At 46.1% G+C, this 15,991-nt stretch overlaps 1 protein-coding gene across 1 annotated transcript; it reads left to right on the forward strand.

The window, feature by feature from the left end:
- The first annotated feature begins 8,737 nt into the window (after positions 1-8,737).
- LOC309591532 (small membrane A-kinase anchor protein) lies at positions 8,738-13,519 on the forward strand. Its single transcript, XM_082314004.1, has 2 exons — positions 8,738-8,766; positions 13,089-13,519. Exon 2 carries the CDS (start codon positions 13,254-13,256, stop codon positions 13,515-13,517), a length of 264 nt encoding a protein of 87 aa, XP_082170130.1. The 5' UTR covers positions 8,738-8,766; positions 13,089-13,253; the 3' UTR covers positions 13,518-13,519.
- The last annotated feature ends 2,472 nt before the right edge of the window (positions 13,520-15,991 follow it).

Genomic DNA, 15,991 nt, shown 5'->3' on the forward strand with positions numbered 1-15,991 from the left:
TACAGGAAAGTGCTTTCAGCCACTCAAATTGGGGAGAGGGGTGCAAGAGGCAGCGTGATCGGGGAAACTGAGTCCCAGGAAAGGCTTTGGTGCCTATGTCCTCCCAAACCGGTCAATGCGCAGCACGGGCTCCTGTGCCCTGACAGGGGGTAGGGTACCCCAGGGACCCACGCAGCCCTGCTCCCTGGGAGACTGCTGCACCTCTGAGGCCTCCGTGCTGGGGCTGGGGTGCCTCAGATTTGGGCATTGTGGTTTTCAATATCACAGGCCCCAGCTTTTCACACTGAAATGCTCTACGAGCTAAACGTTTCATCCACTGCCTGGTCTGTGCCTGGTGGTAGTCATTTCAAATGGATGCTCCGCATTTAAAAAGACTGAATGCTTTGCTTGAGCCAAACATAATAAGCTGTCTTGCATATTCCACAGCTAATAAAATATTAAATACAAGTTGGCACCCAGAAATAAATATCGGCTTAAAATTCTCATCACATGTATCTCCCTCTGCTTCACTCCCTATCCTCCCCTGCTTTACACTGAAGTGCTGCTGCTCAGACTAAATGGGTTGTTGTCGGGTCATGACACAGGGAGGCAAGCGGTGCACAAGTCCCGTACGGTTATTATCTGTTGGGATGTAACGAAGTGATCAAATCAGGCGCTAGTGGTGTACGTGCAGCCTGTGCCATGCCGAGGCAGACAGCCTGTGAAATGTCTGCCCCACGTCTCAAAGTTGCTCAGTGGGAACTGCGCTGACTTAAAAGCTGAAGTTAAAAGTGGAGCCTTGCGTTAGAAACTGGGCTAGAATAAAAAAGAGCGCAGTAGCCATAAACCGCTACAAAGATATTAATAATTTAGTTATAAAATTCTTATTTTAAAACTGTTCGTATGTAGTTTACAAATCACTGCCGTAATAATACCACTGTGTTAATGCAAGGTAACCGTGCCATTCCGGTACTCTGTCTTGTTTTAATTCTCAGGGTTATGATTTTATTTGATTTGCTCCTCCACCCAGCCAGAGGCGAACTAAAACAGTAATGAAAACATCTGACCAAAATCTACCCAGGTCAGCGGGTCCCAAGTCAAAGCTCCTTGAAATCAAAGGATATATGGTGCCATCAGACTTAATAGGCTTTGGGTCGAGCTCCTAAAACCTGCTCCTGCAAACACTTGCATACATGTGCTTAGCTCCCAAGGGGCTTACTCCTGGCTGGGGAACTCATCGCCTAAAAATCGCACGTGTGAGGAACTGGAGCTGATGTTGGCACCTGAGGTTGCCTGCCCTGGGAACCGCTGCTGCGGGGAGGCTGGCAGGGAGGGTCGAGCTTGCCCCCCTGTTTGCACCCCAGCCCCAGAAACTCTCCCTTTGGTCTCTAAGGGCAGCGTGGTTCCCGTTAGAGCTGGGTGAAATGATGCAGCAAACGCAGCGCCTACACTGAATGCTTTCTCCAGGCCCCAAGGGCGGTAATTAGTAAAATACATATTTTTTTTTTTATTCACTGATGGACTGTTTGCAAGTAATGAGCGTAATATCGCATGCTGTTGTCAAGTGGTCACAACAGCTCTAAGCAGTGATCTTTCACATAAGGACCTGCTGGATTTTGTTTGCGGAGGTGTACGGGGGTGGCTGCCCGCTCCCTGCCCCCCAGCTCTCTGGGCTAGGGAGGAGGGCTTCGCTTGTGCCGGGTGCCGGTCGCCGGTCACGGCGCGGGCCGCGGAGGCCGGAGAGATGCGCTGTGCCTGTTTTTCTGTACCTATCTAGCCCCTCGCTCTCCCGGCCCTGCGCGGCCCCTCCGGGACTTGATAACAGCAGCGCGATGGGCTAACTGTGACCTAGCAGCTATGTTTATAATAGTGTTTTTCCTGACTAATATTACCAGTGTAGCGTTTTCTTCAGCTTTGATAACGTTGCCGTAAATTCCTTGGCTGGCCGATGCCTAAGTGAAATATGTTAGGAACCTACTTGATGATAAAACCGCTGCCTAAATCCATGGGAAGACTTTCCGCCGCGGCAGCCTCTCGGAGGTGCTGCCCAAGGTGTGCGCTCGTGCGTCTTGCGGTACCTTTGGTGTCAAGGCTCCCCGGAGGCAGGGACGCTTCACCCGAGATGTCTGTTCATAGCCTCTCTTGAGAAATACCTTTAATTTTTAGCATCGCTTTTATTTTTAGAAAATTAAAAACGTTACTTTAGCTTGCTCAGGTCCTTCATTCAGGAAGTTTTCTTTTAGAGTGGGGGCATTTCTTAAAAAGCTTTGGTACAACTCCTCTTTTTCCGTAGTTGCACACGATTTGATGCTGCCTGACGGGATAAAACAGGAGAAACATCACCCAGGCCTCACCCCCGTCTTTCCCACAGTTTTCTTCACTGGCGTATTCAACAGCACTTAGCCCTTCACCCCTCTGTGGCATAGCAGGGTGTCATCAACGGGCAGAGTCGAACGCGCGATATCGATGACCATAAGCTTTACGTGGCAACTCCGTCCTTTAAAGATGCTTCCCCTCATTTAAAAGGAGGAGAAGCCAATGAGAGGCGATTTCCCTGCCTGGGTGGGTTTTTTTTCCTTCTCCCCCTTTTTTTTTTTTTTTTTTTTTAATTTCAAAGCGCAGGCCCCATCCCGGCGCCGCGGCAGGCCGGCCCCGCTGCCGCCGGCCCCGCTGCGGGCGGGGCGGCGGCAGGTGGGGGCCGCCGCGCTGCTGAAGGGCACGGCGGGGCGGTGGCGCCTGCCCGCCCGCCCCGCTCCGCCCCGCCCCGCCCGCCCGGGAGCACCGGCGGTGCCGCGGGGAGGGCGGAGAGCGCCCGGCGGAGCGGCGCGGCGCGGCGCGGCGTGAGTGGCGGCGGCGGCGGCGGGTGGGGGCCCCTCCCCGGCGGTACCTGTGCGAGCGCCGCCGGGCCGGGCCGGGCCGGGCCGGCTGCCCGCTCCCCCGCTGGGCGGGGGGCCCGGGAGGTCCCCGCCGTGGGGAGCGGGGCGCGGGGGCGGCGGGGGCTCGGCCGCGAAGCCCCGGCGGCGAGGGGGGGCGGCGGCGCCGTCGGTGCTGCGGGGCGGCGGCGGGGCGTTGCCTGCCGGGAGCGGCCGGCCCCGCTTGCGGGTCGTTCCCCGAAAGTGGTGTCAAAATGGGCTTCGCTGGCGCTGTCACGTCCTTGCCGTTTCCCAGCAGGGCTCTGCGTTGGTGGGACGAGGGCCTGATCGTGCAGGCACCTTCGGGGGAAGGAGCCGCCCTCCCCGGGAGTTTCTGCTGGACGGACGGCGCCGTGCTGGTGGGACCCCGTGTGCAAGATGCTGTTCGCGCTTAAACCCCCGCCGCCGCGCTGGTAGGTCGGGCGGGACTCTTGCCCGCATCTCATCTTGCTCAGGACCTACAAGTAGGAGTAGGGCAGGCTGGCACTGTGCTGCGGGAGGGACGGGCTGTGTCCCCTCGCAGCCGTCACAGTGCATGGGGACCCATGAGGTGACCGGTGGCCATGGGCAAGGACTGGCCTTCAGCATCGTAAGCTTATGCTGTGGAGGAAAGGAAGAGCTGGGCTTTGAGGTGGGGTTTTCCAGGACAGGCGGCGGTGATGCCCTTACTTCTCCCGTCATCTCGCAGTGAGGTTGCTAGCAACAAAGTCCTCAAAACTGAGCGAAACGGGGGTGCTGCTCCAGCCGGGCACCCGTGGGGCTGCCTCGTAGTACTACATAAAGCAACGTGAGCGATGCGGAGCGGGAAGGTAAACGGCGCGGCCGCTCCTCTGTAAGCGGCGTTCCTGCTGCAGGGAAGACATGGGACAATCGTGTTTGTTGGCGGAGGTGGCGTGAGGGTTTCTTGTCTACCCCTGCTCTGCCGCGAGTGCCTTTTCCAAGCTTCAGCACAAACCTGGGCAGGGCAGGTAACCTTGATCTAGCACGTTGTAAAATACAGATTTAGTAGTGTAAGATCAGCCGTGGCAAAAATTGTAAACCATTTAGAAACATCTCATGCTTTCTCATAGTTCAGGAACTAGGAGTCCAGATTAGGTTTCTAAATACAGTAACTTAAAAAAAAAAAAAAAAGAAAAATACAGGGATTTGTACTATAGTCTTAATAAAGTGGTATTTTTAACCTTCAAGTACAGACAAATTAGTTTTCTGCTGAACATTACGTTCTGCTGAGAAAATTCTTTCTTTAAAATCGCCGTGGTTTGTACGCGTCGCAGAAGGAGTTGGGTAGAGCCTTGCGACGCGGGTGTCTCCGGGGGCGAGGTGGTGCCCTGGGCAGGGCCCCCAGGCTGCGCCGGGCACGGCTGCCTCGCCTGCCTGCCGGCCGCCCCGCTCCTTGGGCGCCGAGGCGGCAGCTCCGTTGGAAGTAGAAGCTGGCATGTTAGGAGCGGTGAAATTCAAGAAAACAAATACTGGGGGAGAGCCGTGAGACAGAGTGATTTTTAAGGCTGACGCATTTCTGTATTGCAATTCTGGGCAGCTTTCGTACAGCTGGAGCATCTGGTCGCTAACTCCTCACTTCGGTCTCTTACTCCTTGGCTGATTTCTGCCAATCGTTAGTAACATAGTTGTGATTTTGAAACGTGGGGTTGTGTTTTCCTGTGCATTCCTATGTGAGATGTGGAAAAATGGGTCTTCTGTTGCATGCCTAATTCTGATTCCTGGTTTTACAATTGGCTTCTGTACAGGGAGATTAAAGAACAGAATGGGGTTGTGTGCTGCTTTTCTTGTACTCTTCCCTGGTTGATTTTGGGCAGATCCTGGCCGTCTCCTTCCTTCTGAATTTCGTTTGCGCTAATCTAGTGGGCCTTTGCCTTCCTGAGGGCATCACAAAGCAAACCAACGTACCTCACTCGCACCTTATGATCTGCAGCTCCATATGTTCACAGTTGAATCTTGTGACAGATACTACAATAAAACACGACCCTGTCAGACTGCGATACTGATCCACTGTTTTACCTGCTGCTGCTCATCAGTTCTCGCTGGCAGGATCCCCAGGCTGGGCAGCAGCCAGTGATAACGGCAGGAGGGGCTTTCTTGCTTGTTAAGATTTGTGCATCCCCGTTCGTCATCTGCAGCAGTCTGTCTTTGGCTGGCACTTGTGGAGGACAGTAATATACCTTTATAAACAAGGCTAGATCCTAAGTTTTTTAGCATGAGTATAAGTAGTTTGATGTTTAAACGTGTTCCTGAAGGTGGGCTGTTAATTGTGGAGTCACAGCCTACCTATTGACTTGTTGGGAGGGTGGTTTTGTGGTATATATAGGAAAATACCAGCTTCCACTCTAGTTTATTCAAAACAGCGTCATAGCATGGTTGTCATAAACCAACAGGCTGCTTCGTTTGGACCCAGTGCCGTGCTTTAGAGCAGTCTAACCTCAGTGTGGGACTTGGCCAGTGTCTCTGACACCCTTTGGTGGTATGCCTTGCATTTTCCCCTGCTGTGTGGAAAATGTTGGTGGGGGTCATCTTCAGGCTATAGATTTGCAGCTAATACGTATGGGGGGGGTGTGGGCTGGTAATTGGAAGAACCGTGGGCTTTGCTGAAAGATGTGTTGAACCCCTATCTTTCCATGTTACGCAGAGCAAGGAAACAGCCATATATCTACAATAAGAACTTTATATTTTTGTCTGTGTTCACCCACTATTTCTGAGCATTATTTTATATTTGGGTTCTTAGAGGGTTTCAGATCTCCTCGATGATTATTAGCTTTTCCTCTGGACCAAGGCATTCCTCTCTCCTTTCTGTAGTTAGGTTCCTTAAATCTTGGCTAAACATCCTGGAGTTTCTGAGAAGCTCTGCATCTTCTTCATGCCCTTTCTTCTGCAGCCTTGCTCTGAGGCCTCACTTGCTAAGGAAATCCATTGGTCCGCTCTTACTCATCTAGAAAACAGGCTTTCATCAACAGTGGGCATCCTGCTCTTGTTTGTGTGAGGGTAGGTTAAGTTCATGTTCTCCCTTGTCTGTGGTCTGGCAGAGGGTCTGTACTGATAAATGTCTGCTTACTTGTATTCTGAGACATTGGGGAAAAAAACACCAGGCATTGAAAAGCAGAAGTAATCTGTTGTACAGAATTCTGTCCAAATTTGGAGAAAATAGTAGTATGTACAGTTGCTTGGACAAGCAGCGAAGTTAAAATGGGAGCAGAACCTATTAGAAGTTTTCAGCATCCTCTTCCCCTCTTGCCTTCAGGCTGCCCTCAGAGCTGCATGCAATTTGGTAAATAAACCGCTGTACTGGAAGGAGGAGGGAGGATTTCAGGACAGGCTGACTGGGTACAGTTTTACTTTCATGAAATTAGACAGCTACCAAGCACACGGTGTTCTTTACTTTTAACGAGACTCTTTTTTTCCTGGATGAAAACTAACCTTGTGGCTGCTGAGGACCATACCTGCTAGCATTGCTGTTTTCTGAACTATTGGTATTTTCACCTAAAGGTTCCTTGCTGTACTTCACCTTGCTTGCTACGTCAACTGTCCTTTCATTGAAGAGTCTTTTAAAGTAAGCTAGAGGCCATGCCCGATTCTGAAAAGCGAGTGTGTTGTTTCCTCGTTTGCTTACAGACTGGCTTAGAAGCCTGAAAAAGTTTTATCAATTCTGGCCATGGAGCGGGGGAGGAAACAAGCCTTTGAAATTTCAGCACGTACCCTGAGACAGATAACCAGGAGACTTTCATTTACGCGCTAATCCTGCACAGCAGTTATTTGCAGTTCCTGCATCCAGCCCTTTCCAATCTGTAGCTCTTATCTCTTGTTGGCAGTAAGCAGCACGAGGGGGAGCGGACGGCCCTGCGAGGAATGAGGGGTCCATTTTTGATCTTCATTGCCCAAATCGTTTCGGTGTATTTAGGGATTTCAGTGATTGCCTGAGGTAGCTGGATCTTGGGAATCATGCTTGTCTTAAAATAATTCTAGCTTCTTAAAACTTTCTTTTCCTATGATTAGAAGGAGCCTTTATAATAAACATTACTCCAGTGCATCTGCTCTGTAGGATTTGCAGAAAACTGGATGTAAAGGAGAGGCAGAAATATAAAACTGGCGGATTGGACCGCTTTGAGAGTGCCTGCCTGGGGCTGCTCAGTGCAGGGAGCCTCTTGAGTCCTGCAGCGATGGAGGAGATGCTGTGCACTAAGTGAATTATTCATCCCTCTACCATTTATATGCCACTGCTCTGTTCAAAACTGCAGAATATCCAAAGGCATAATATCATGTATCCTTGTGAATAACATTCCACCTTGTTAGGGAGAGGAAAGGCAGATGTAGGATGTCCTGGGTTTCTCTTTCTCTCCAGAGAGCCACCCTGCAGGAAGGCCTGCATAGGCTGGAAGAGTGGGCTAACAAGAAACTTATGAAGTTCAACAAAGACAAATTTGCACCTGGGAAAACATAATCCAGGAGTGCAGTACAGGCTGGGATCTACCCGGCTGGGGAACAGCTTTGTGGAAAGGGACCTGGGGGTCCTGGTGGACAAGCAGCGCAATATGAGTGAACAGCGTGCTGCTGCGGCAAAGAAAGCCAACAGGGTGCTGGGTTGCATCAACAAGGCCATCACCAGCAGAGATAAAGAAGTCATTATCCCACTTTGCTCAGTGCTTGTCAGGCCACACCTGGAATACTGTGTACAGTTCTGGTCCCCGTTATACAAAAAAGATGTGGACAGGCTGGAGGGGGTCCAGAGAAGGGCCACCAAGATGATCAGGGGTCTGGGAAGCCTGCCGTATGGGGATAGGCTGAGAGAGCTGGGCTTGTTCAGCCTTGAGAAAAGAAGGCTTAGAGGTGATCTCATCACCATGTACCAGTGCTTAAAGGGGAGCTACAAAGAAGATGGAGACTCCCTTTTTACAAGGAGTCACGTGGGTACAAGGGGTAATGGGTACAAATTAATCCTGGGGAGATTCCAGTTGGACACAAGAGGAACATTTTTCCCAACGAGAACAATCAGCCATTGGATTAATCTCCCCAGGGAAGCGGTGGATTCTCCAACATTGGACACTTTTAAGATTTGTCTGGACAGGGTGCTGGGCCATCTTGCTTAGACTGTGCTTTTGCCAAGAAAGGTTGGACCAGGAGATCCTTGAGGTCCCTTCCAACCTGGTATTCTATGATTATTACATGGAGGACATAAATATTTAACGCGATGAAGTGCAGTTCAGAGGCCTGGATGCCTAAATGCTGTTTGGTTTACCGCTGCTGGTTCGTCAGCTGGGTCACCTGCCTTGAGTTTGAATATCTTTGTTACAAAGAGTAATGTTTATTGTTTCCATGATGATGACATTACTGTGATTACCTGACTATTCTCCGTATGCATGTGGATGGTGAAGGTCCAGGTTTCAGCAGAAGCTCTGAGAGGGAGAAGGGAAAACGGGAGAACTTCTAAGCTTAGGCAGAAGATGGGGCGCTCCAGATGCTGGTGTGTTACCCTTCCTATATCCTTGCTGAAACCGTCCTTGACTGGACTTGCTGTGGAAGTAGGTTGGCATCCTGCATATCGTACGCTTGCCCAAGCAGTGGCCCTGCTGCATGCCCGGGATGAGGTGCTGTACATAAATTGTTGCAGCCTGCCATTCAATCTGATTTCCTAAGTGCTGTATCATCCTTTTACCTTTGGCAAAGTCAAATACTGTGGGTGAACAGGCAAGCAGACTTCTGCAGGGTCAGCGCTACAGATTCGTCTAACTTTGTGATAACGTGTAACTTTGACATCTTCATGAGCGCTAAGTTTTATTTATTGATGCCCTTTACAGAGTCCCAGCCGTGAAGCTGTCTGTGCTGTACTGGGGACAAGCGGGACAACTTGTTAAAAGCAGACACGTTCTTGGTAAGTAGCATACTGAGCTTCTCTTGTGGATACCGAGGAAAAAACTGAAAGCCTCCCTGGCTGGAGGAGGGTTACAAGAAGTCATATTTGAACCTACAAGTTTGGAAAGTGAGGAGCCTGGCTCTGTGACAGCAGAAATTACTCTCTGTGTTCAAGTGGGCAAAGCTGAACTAAGCTATTTTAAAAAGTATGACTTACCTTTAATACGGTGACTGCTATAACAGAAAGTGATTCCTCGCAATATAGTATTGAACTTCAAGGAGATTTTTTTCAAAGGTCTTAGTGATGGAAACCATTAAATGGTAGCAGGAACTTATTTGCTCGTGATAGCTAGAGGTGTTGCTTAACAGCAAAACTCTTTCTCTTAGGCCTGTCTTCATCATATGAAGACGTATTCCAGAGAGGCAGGCAAAACTTATTTCTTGATAGCTCACATTTATCCTTTGTAATTACTTTTTATTGATGATTTTAATACCTTAAGAGGTCTTATTTATCTAACTAAAACTGCAGTTATGCTATTGGTGCTTTTTTCCTCTATTTTACGCTGTATAATAGTGAATTGCAGGTATCTTTTTACCATTGTTTTGTTTCCTTCAGTGGTTAGAAATGAACTTACCTTGGCAGGAAACACGTAGCAAGGCTGGCAAAGAGACTGCTTAGCCCTCTCGTGCAAGGTGAGTTCAGCTATGTGGTACAACTCCCTCAATATGGTCTCTCTCCTTGTGTTACCACAGGGCACGCATGTAGTAAATAACATAATAGGTGAAACAACACCTGAACTTGTTCTTGGGAGCATCCAGCTCCAGGGATATGGAAAGGAATTGATTGTTTTCAGAACTGTTCTTAAAATAATGCACAGCGTTTATAGTATTGAAGTTAAATGAGGTATTGAAAAACATATTGACTATGCGTCCACTGAAATTGAGCACAACTAGGAACTTGTATTTTTAAGATGAATTAAGATTTCACTTACTGTAAAATCGGTCTTTAAAAAGAGACAATATGTTAAGGTTTGTGACGGTGCTGCTTTAAGTCCTGGCTGCCAGTGTAAGAGAGCAGATGGCAGCTCCCTAACCTCTGCCGGCAGCTCAGCACAGCAGCTTGTCACGTGGGGGACCGCATCGGCAGAGGTTTTGGCCTGAGCCTTGACACATCTACGCAGTGGTTTCTGAAACACAACTGGCAACAGATTAGAGCTTGGACACTGAAACAAACAGATTCCTATCAGAGAATTTTGCCTTGTGCAGTTACTGAATGAAACATCATGCTGGGAGTAAAATTAACTTTTTTTTTTTTTTTTTTTCCCTTCCTTCTGAGGGTGTGAGCGTTGTGAGGAAAGCTAGAGATGTTAAAATCCCTGTCAGAACTTAACACTCTGGAGATGAGTTAGGTAGAGAGGATTTAAACGGCGCTTTACCATGTATATGCAAGCACTGGCTGTCAGAAAAACAGGAAAGCAGTCAGAAGATTGAGGGCAACTTTGCTTGCCATCGTTTCTGTGCCAACAATTATTAACTCAAGTAGGGCGGGCAAACTATAAAACTTAACTGCAGTGGCTTGCAAAGTACTGCGCTCTATAAATAATGAAATGAGTAACAGTCAAGAATTTAAACTAGGGTCGATAAGTTTGCTTTTAAGCTCAACTAGTAATCAATTTGGAACAATTTAGTTGTCTTGCATGCCTTGCTATCTAGAAGTTTTATAGCATGTCCCTTCCTTTGTGTAGGACAATCAGACAAACATTTGATTTAGCCCAAACGAAAAGGCAGAGGTAAGGTGGGAACAGAGGTAAATCCTGCAGAGGAAGATGCTGCCCTAGGGAATTTTTCCCTGCCTGCTTTAGGGCATGTTTGTCCTCCCTCTACTCACATTCCCTCCTTCTTTCTGCTAGACACTAGCTCATCTGCTGGTGTCCCCTAACGGAAGAGGAAAGGAAATCTCCAGTTGTAGGATGGAAACATCTTAAAACAATGATAAAATACTAACTAAAGCTCGCTACCATTTAACAGACCTTTAAAAAGCAAAAAGAAGGGTAACATATAAAAGAATATGACTCCAAACTTGGATAAAAAATCCAAATCTGAATAGTCATTAGACAGTGTCAGGGATGAAACTCCGATAAAACACATTGTTATATCAACTGTGGCGTAGAGCATCGTATGGTTGGGGAATCTGAGGTTTAAATCTACAATATTTACAGTTCTGGCTAAGCCTAAGGAGGACACAATATCTAATGTAAAACTTCTAATTGTCACCAGTAGTGTAGCGAGAAGGGATTAGACAGCATACCTGCGTACCTCCCAGTGAAGCTTGTGCGCTACCTTGACTGGATAAAGACTGCAGCTTTCAGGTATCTGCAATGGTAGGTTATAGATGCTATTAGTGATTCTTTCCTGTATGAGATACTTCGAGCTACGTATTTGCCCAGAAGAGCAAGTGGAAATTATTTTTATTAATGTTTTATTAATGGTAAATACTGAAATTAGATATGCACAATATATTACTTTGAGAAAGTTTTGAATTATTCAGATGTCTGAATTGCTTTCAGACATCGCCTTGGCCTCTGGTCTCTAAGCATGTTCTGTAAGCGTTTTAAGTTTCATCAATGCATGCAGTTGATAGACACAGGTATAAAGCTCATAGGTTTTTTATAAACCTCCATAGGGGTAAATGGGGTTTCTTGGGCAGTGAAGGGTATCCTTTCTTTTACTCATTTAATAAGAAGTTATTACAATAAAAAAACTCGCTGATAGCTTAGCTCTTCTCTGTGTTGGGTAAAACTGCAAATGCCAGCAGCAGGGTTTATGTTACAGGCTTGTTAACTGTACTGCCTGCTCTTAAAATACACTGGCACATGCTGCAGCATGTCATTATGCACAAAAGAAACTTACTGATTTCTATTAAAGTGATTTACAGACATCCCTCTAAAACAGGGAAATGTTCTGATACAAAGCTAAAGGTATGAGAACATTTGTACATACTTCGTGGTTTCAGAGGCCTTTTAGGTCTGACTTTCTGCCAGGAACACCAACCACCACTTCTGAGTGCTGGCACTTCAGCCCTACAAACTGTTTTCTAAACAGGTAGTGATGTTTTTATGAACTAGCAGAAAGAGGAGAGAAGCTTGTCACCATCAACCTGTTCCCGTGAGTCAGCTGCTGGACTCGGGAGGTCCCATGTCCCATCCTGCCTGCGAAGCACCATTTCCCTGCAAATGGGATTGATTTCCTCTGCAAATATTTGCCTGTGATCAAGTTACTGGATTGGAGCCCCTATTTCCCCCCAGTATATAAAGCAAATAAATAAGGCTTAACATCTTTGCCGTGAGTATGTTTTCGACGGCTATGTACAAAAAAAATCTTTTAACTTTGGCTGACCTTAGTACAACGTCATCGGGTGAAGCTGTAGGGAACAGTTGGTTTCTGTGCAGCACAGTCTTTATTTTGGCTGGCAGTCTATTAACTCTGATAAGTGGGTAAGCTCATGCCAAGCAAAGTCAGGCATGTCATGAGATTCTGCTTTGCCTGTATAGAGAAAGTGGCCTCAGAAACAGCTTTGTAGGCTAGTAAACAAAAAAACATACACCAGAATTTGGGGCTGACCAACTCTGATTCTTAAGGAGTTTGAGAAAAGGACCCTGTCAGGTGTTTCGTTCCTCGCTCGCCTTTCTCTACATCTCGAGTTGTCCTGTTTCAGTAAGAATGGTGCTCTAGCTCTGTCAGAACTGCCTTGAACACAGCAGCGCGCTGCTGCTTTCCCTTACCTCTCAAGGGAAAAAACGAAAAGCAGCTCTTGTTTCTCTTTAATACCTTCTAGTGACGGCATGCTCAAGCCGCCTTGAGCAACAGCAGAATGACACTGAGAATTAGTGTCACTCCTGCCCAAAGGGTGTACAACAGCCATGGCACAAGGCTCTTGTTAGGTGGTGCTTCCGTGGGGTGTTTGGGGTTTTTTTAAATTTTCTTTAGCAGCAACAGTCACTGGAGTTAAACAGTATTTGTTTACAGATTCAGGAAATCGCACTGCACTGTCAGTGGGGAAGAAACAGATTTTCTTTTTTTTTTTTTTCTTTTTCCTAAGACCTTTACGTTCCTAGATGGCTTACATCACGTACTGGGAATTGCATTCAAAGGCAGCCTGAATTCAGGTCAAGCTTTGCCTACTTGTAGTAGATGGATGTTACTGATAAAAACATTTTACGCACACTATGCAGATTTATTAAAGTTGCTTCTACAAGCGTCTGTAGTGAATTTAGCTTTCCTTTGAGCTCACTGAGAATGGCAAACTACTTCTTGCACTTACATGAAACATTCTTTTGACAGATCTCTTCAGAAGTGAAGAAGCACAAAAGGAGACGTTCTGTTCTTTGAAAATAACGGGAACCACTGGCAAGAAGGAGCAACACTGTGCATCAACAAGGAAACCATTTCCAGGTTATCAAAACATGCTCTTGAACTGAATTTTGCAGCTGCATTTTCAAATGTACCATGGGATGCATCAAATCCAAGGATGCCTTTCCAGGTTCAAATGCTATCCAGGATGAAAGGATCGGGGAAGGTAATGAAGGATGCACTGGGGAGAAATCATCACTGATAGCAGTGAAGGTGGATGAGAAAGGCCCATCAAGCACTATAGTGCTAGACTACGCGCACCGTCTCTCCCATGAGATTCTTGATCAGGCGGTGAAACAGTGGGCAGTGACTGAAAGCAAATACAGCGACATCCCTTACATCGAAAGCGATGTGCCCTGAGCCCTGACCGGCAAGGACTGGCTTCACAGTGAGTGTCCTGTCTGCTAAGCAGCTTGTATTTGGTACTAGCGCAAATAAAGTAAAATCAGCTGTGATTTGAGCGTAATGCCACTATATGAATGTGTTTGCGAGGAGAGGCTGAAAAATATTGCCTTTTAATCTATATTGCTAAGAAACTAATTGGATTACAGTAGAATCTCTTAATCAAGTGTCATTTGTTATCAGCCGTATGTTGAGTGTATTCTGTCTTTGTACGTGTTGAATGTGATCAGAAATCAGTGTAAAAAAGAGGATGAGAAGAATGTGGCTGCCCTGCAACTGTACAAGCACTGCCAGAGAGGCCCCAAGGATGCTTAAGAACAAAGCGTGGATTATTTTTATGTACTGCATAAAAAAATCAGTGGCCTGTTTGTAGGTGAAAAGAGAAGAACTCTCTATGCTCGGTAAATTTGTCCGTGTTTTGCTAAAGTGAAATCAAGGTCTACGTGTAGCAAAGATAACTGCTGTCATCAATTTTACTTTGATTCTTTGACCTGACTAAATCTGTAAACCACAAAATAATGAAGGTGATGAGAAGCATTTTATAAAACCAAGCAGCATTCAGGGAACCATATGGATTATGATACTATTCAACTTCCATTCTTAAGGGAACCAGTGAGAAACGTTACAATATTGATAAACAGTGCATTATCATTAACAGGTGCTCTGGCTTCTGTAAGTGCATGAAGGCTACTCTCTAAAATCCTGCAGTAAGATAGTTTAATTACATCTGATCACTGTGTTCAGACCAAAGTTGTTCCGTTTTTTGGGTTGGTTTTTGGTTGGGGTTTTTTTTGTGTGTGTTAGGGTGCTGGGTTTTGGGGGTTTTGTTTTTTTTACTGTAACCCAGAGAGGTGTGCAAAAACTGCTGATGCTAACTAGTGAAATGAACCTTCAAAGGTGTAACAGTGTTTTAGGACTGTTTGTTTCATGGGAACTATGGCTGCATTACACTAAAATTTTACAACACCCTTGGGACAGTACGCCTGCCTTCAGCCTCCGTAGGCTCATCGCTTACCCGTTGGTAAAACCATGGATGGCGATGCAGATACGAGCTACAGAAACATGAAGCCTGCGCAGTGCGCTGAATTAGTGAGTAAGCCTTAGGCCCAAAGCTAAAGGGCTACATTCTTTACCGATTTTATCTAGCTTGCATCCACACGCTGCACCCTGCTTCTCCAGGACTTGCAGCCTGACCTACTGTACTCGTAACTAGCATTTGAGATATCAAGAAAGGGATGAATTAATGATAGTCATCTTAAAGCTACAATTTTGCTGACATTTTATATGAAGCGAATGCCTTGTAGAAGCTTGGGTTTTTAACACCTGTTTGTTCCTTTTTCTGTTATGGCCAGTTTAAAAGATGTAGGGTTTTTTCCTAAATCAAAGTGTTTTCCATTTTATGTTTTTGTTTTATAGAAAAATGCTTTCCATACTGGCAAAAACTGTTACTATTTTTAAAAGGTACACATAGTTCTATTAACTGATAAAAAGCATGATATTCAAGCCATGGTAAGCAGGCAGAAAGAGGACCATGCAAATAGTTATTTTTAGCTTATTCTCAGACATAAGACAGCCTATGAATTGAGCTGTTTTGCAGACTTTGTGACACAAACTTAGTTATTTGAAATTTACCTGTATGGGGAAGTGGTGTATCAAGAGTAAACAGTGAAAATACTTCCTTGTAACACAGCAGGAGACTGCCATTAATTCACACTGACCAGACCCTGCTACTAGGAGTGTTCTCAGGCTTTTGCTGAAAAAGGGGAAAAAAAATCTGCTTATGTTTTAATGTTGTCTTCTTTGAAGTAATGTAGTCTTCTTTGAAGCCATATGTAAAGTAGGACTAAGGTATTATGGCCCATTTAAATTCTGCAGCTAACAGTGATGTTCCTTGAAGGTCTAAAGCATGTAAAACATTAAATCATACTCTACATTTGCTCCATCTAAAAAAAATCCATGCCATATACTACAGTGAATTAAAAAGCAAAACCAACACACTGATCAGATCAGTACATATTAACTGGCTATTGCCTAACCACAGTACTAAAAAATATTCCTATTCTCATTATAGCTAAAATAAAGCTTTATTACAAAAAAGGCCAGCCTTTCTGTAACATTAGTCTTGGCTCAAGGATGTTAACACTGCCAAAGACAGTAATTTAAGAAAAAAAAAAAAAAGCCCCAACTCCATGACATTATTTGCCAGATAGGTGAATAGCAGATAGAAAACCACACTAGCTTGAAAAGTGCATTTAGGTTTATCTGTCTTGACCCTTGTACAAATACCACGGTGGCTGCCATAGGGCGTTAGGTGCTGCAGTGCTTGCTGTTGCAATGTCTCAAATCCTTTCTTTCAACATAGCCTTAGCATCTGGCACTCTTCTGGAGTCAGAATAGCAGATGCACTTTTGAAAGCAGGTTCTCCATTGGCA

Source organism: Platalea leucorodia (genome assembly GCF_965183815.1).
Source record: "Platalea leucorodia genome assembly, chromosome: 5".
Classification (NCBI taxonomy): Eukaryota; Metazoa; Chordata; class Aves; order Pelecaniformes; family Threskiornithidae; genus Platalea; species Platalea leucorodia.

What these genes read in the sequence shown, in the direction of transcription:
- LOC309591532 (XM_082314004.1), top strand. Translation starts at nt 13,254, where the DNA reads ATGGGATGCATCAAATCCAAGGATGCCTTTCCAGGTTCAAATGCTATC.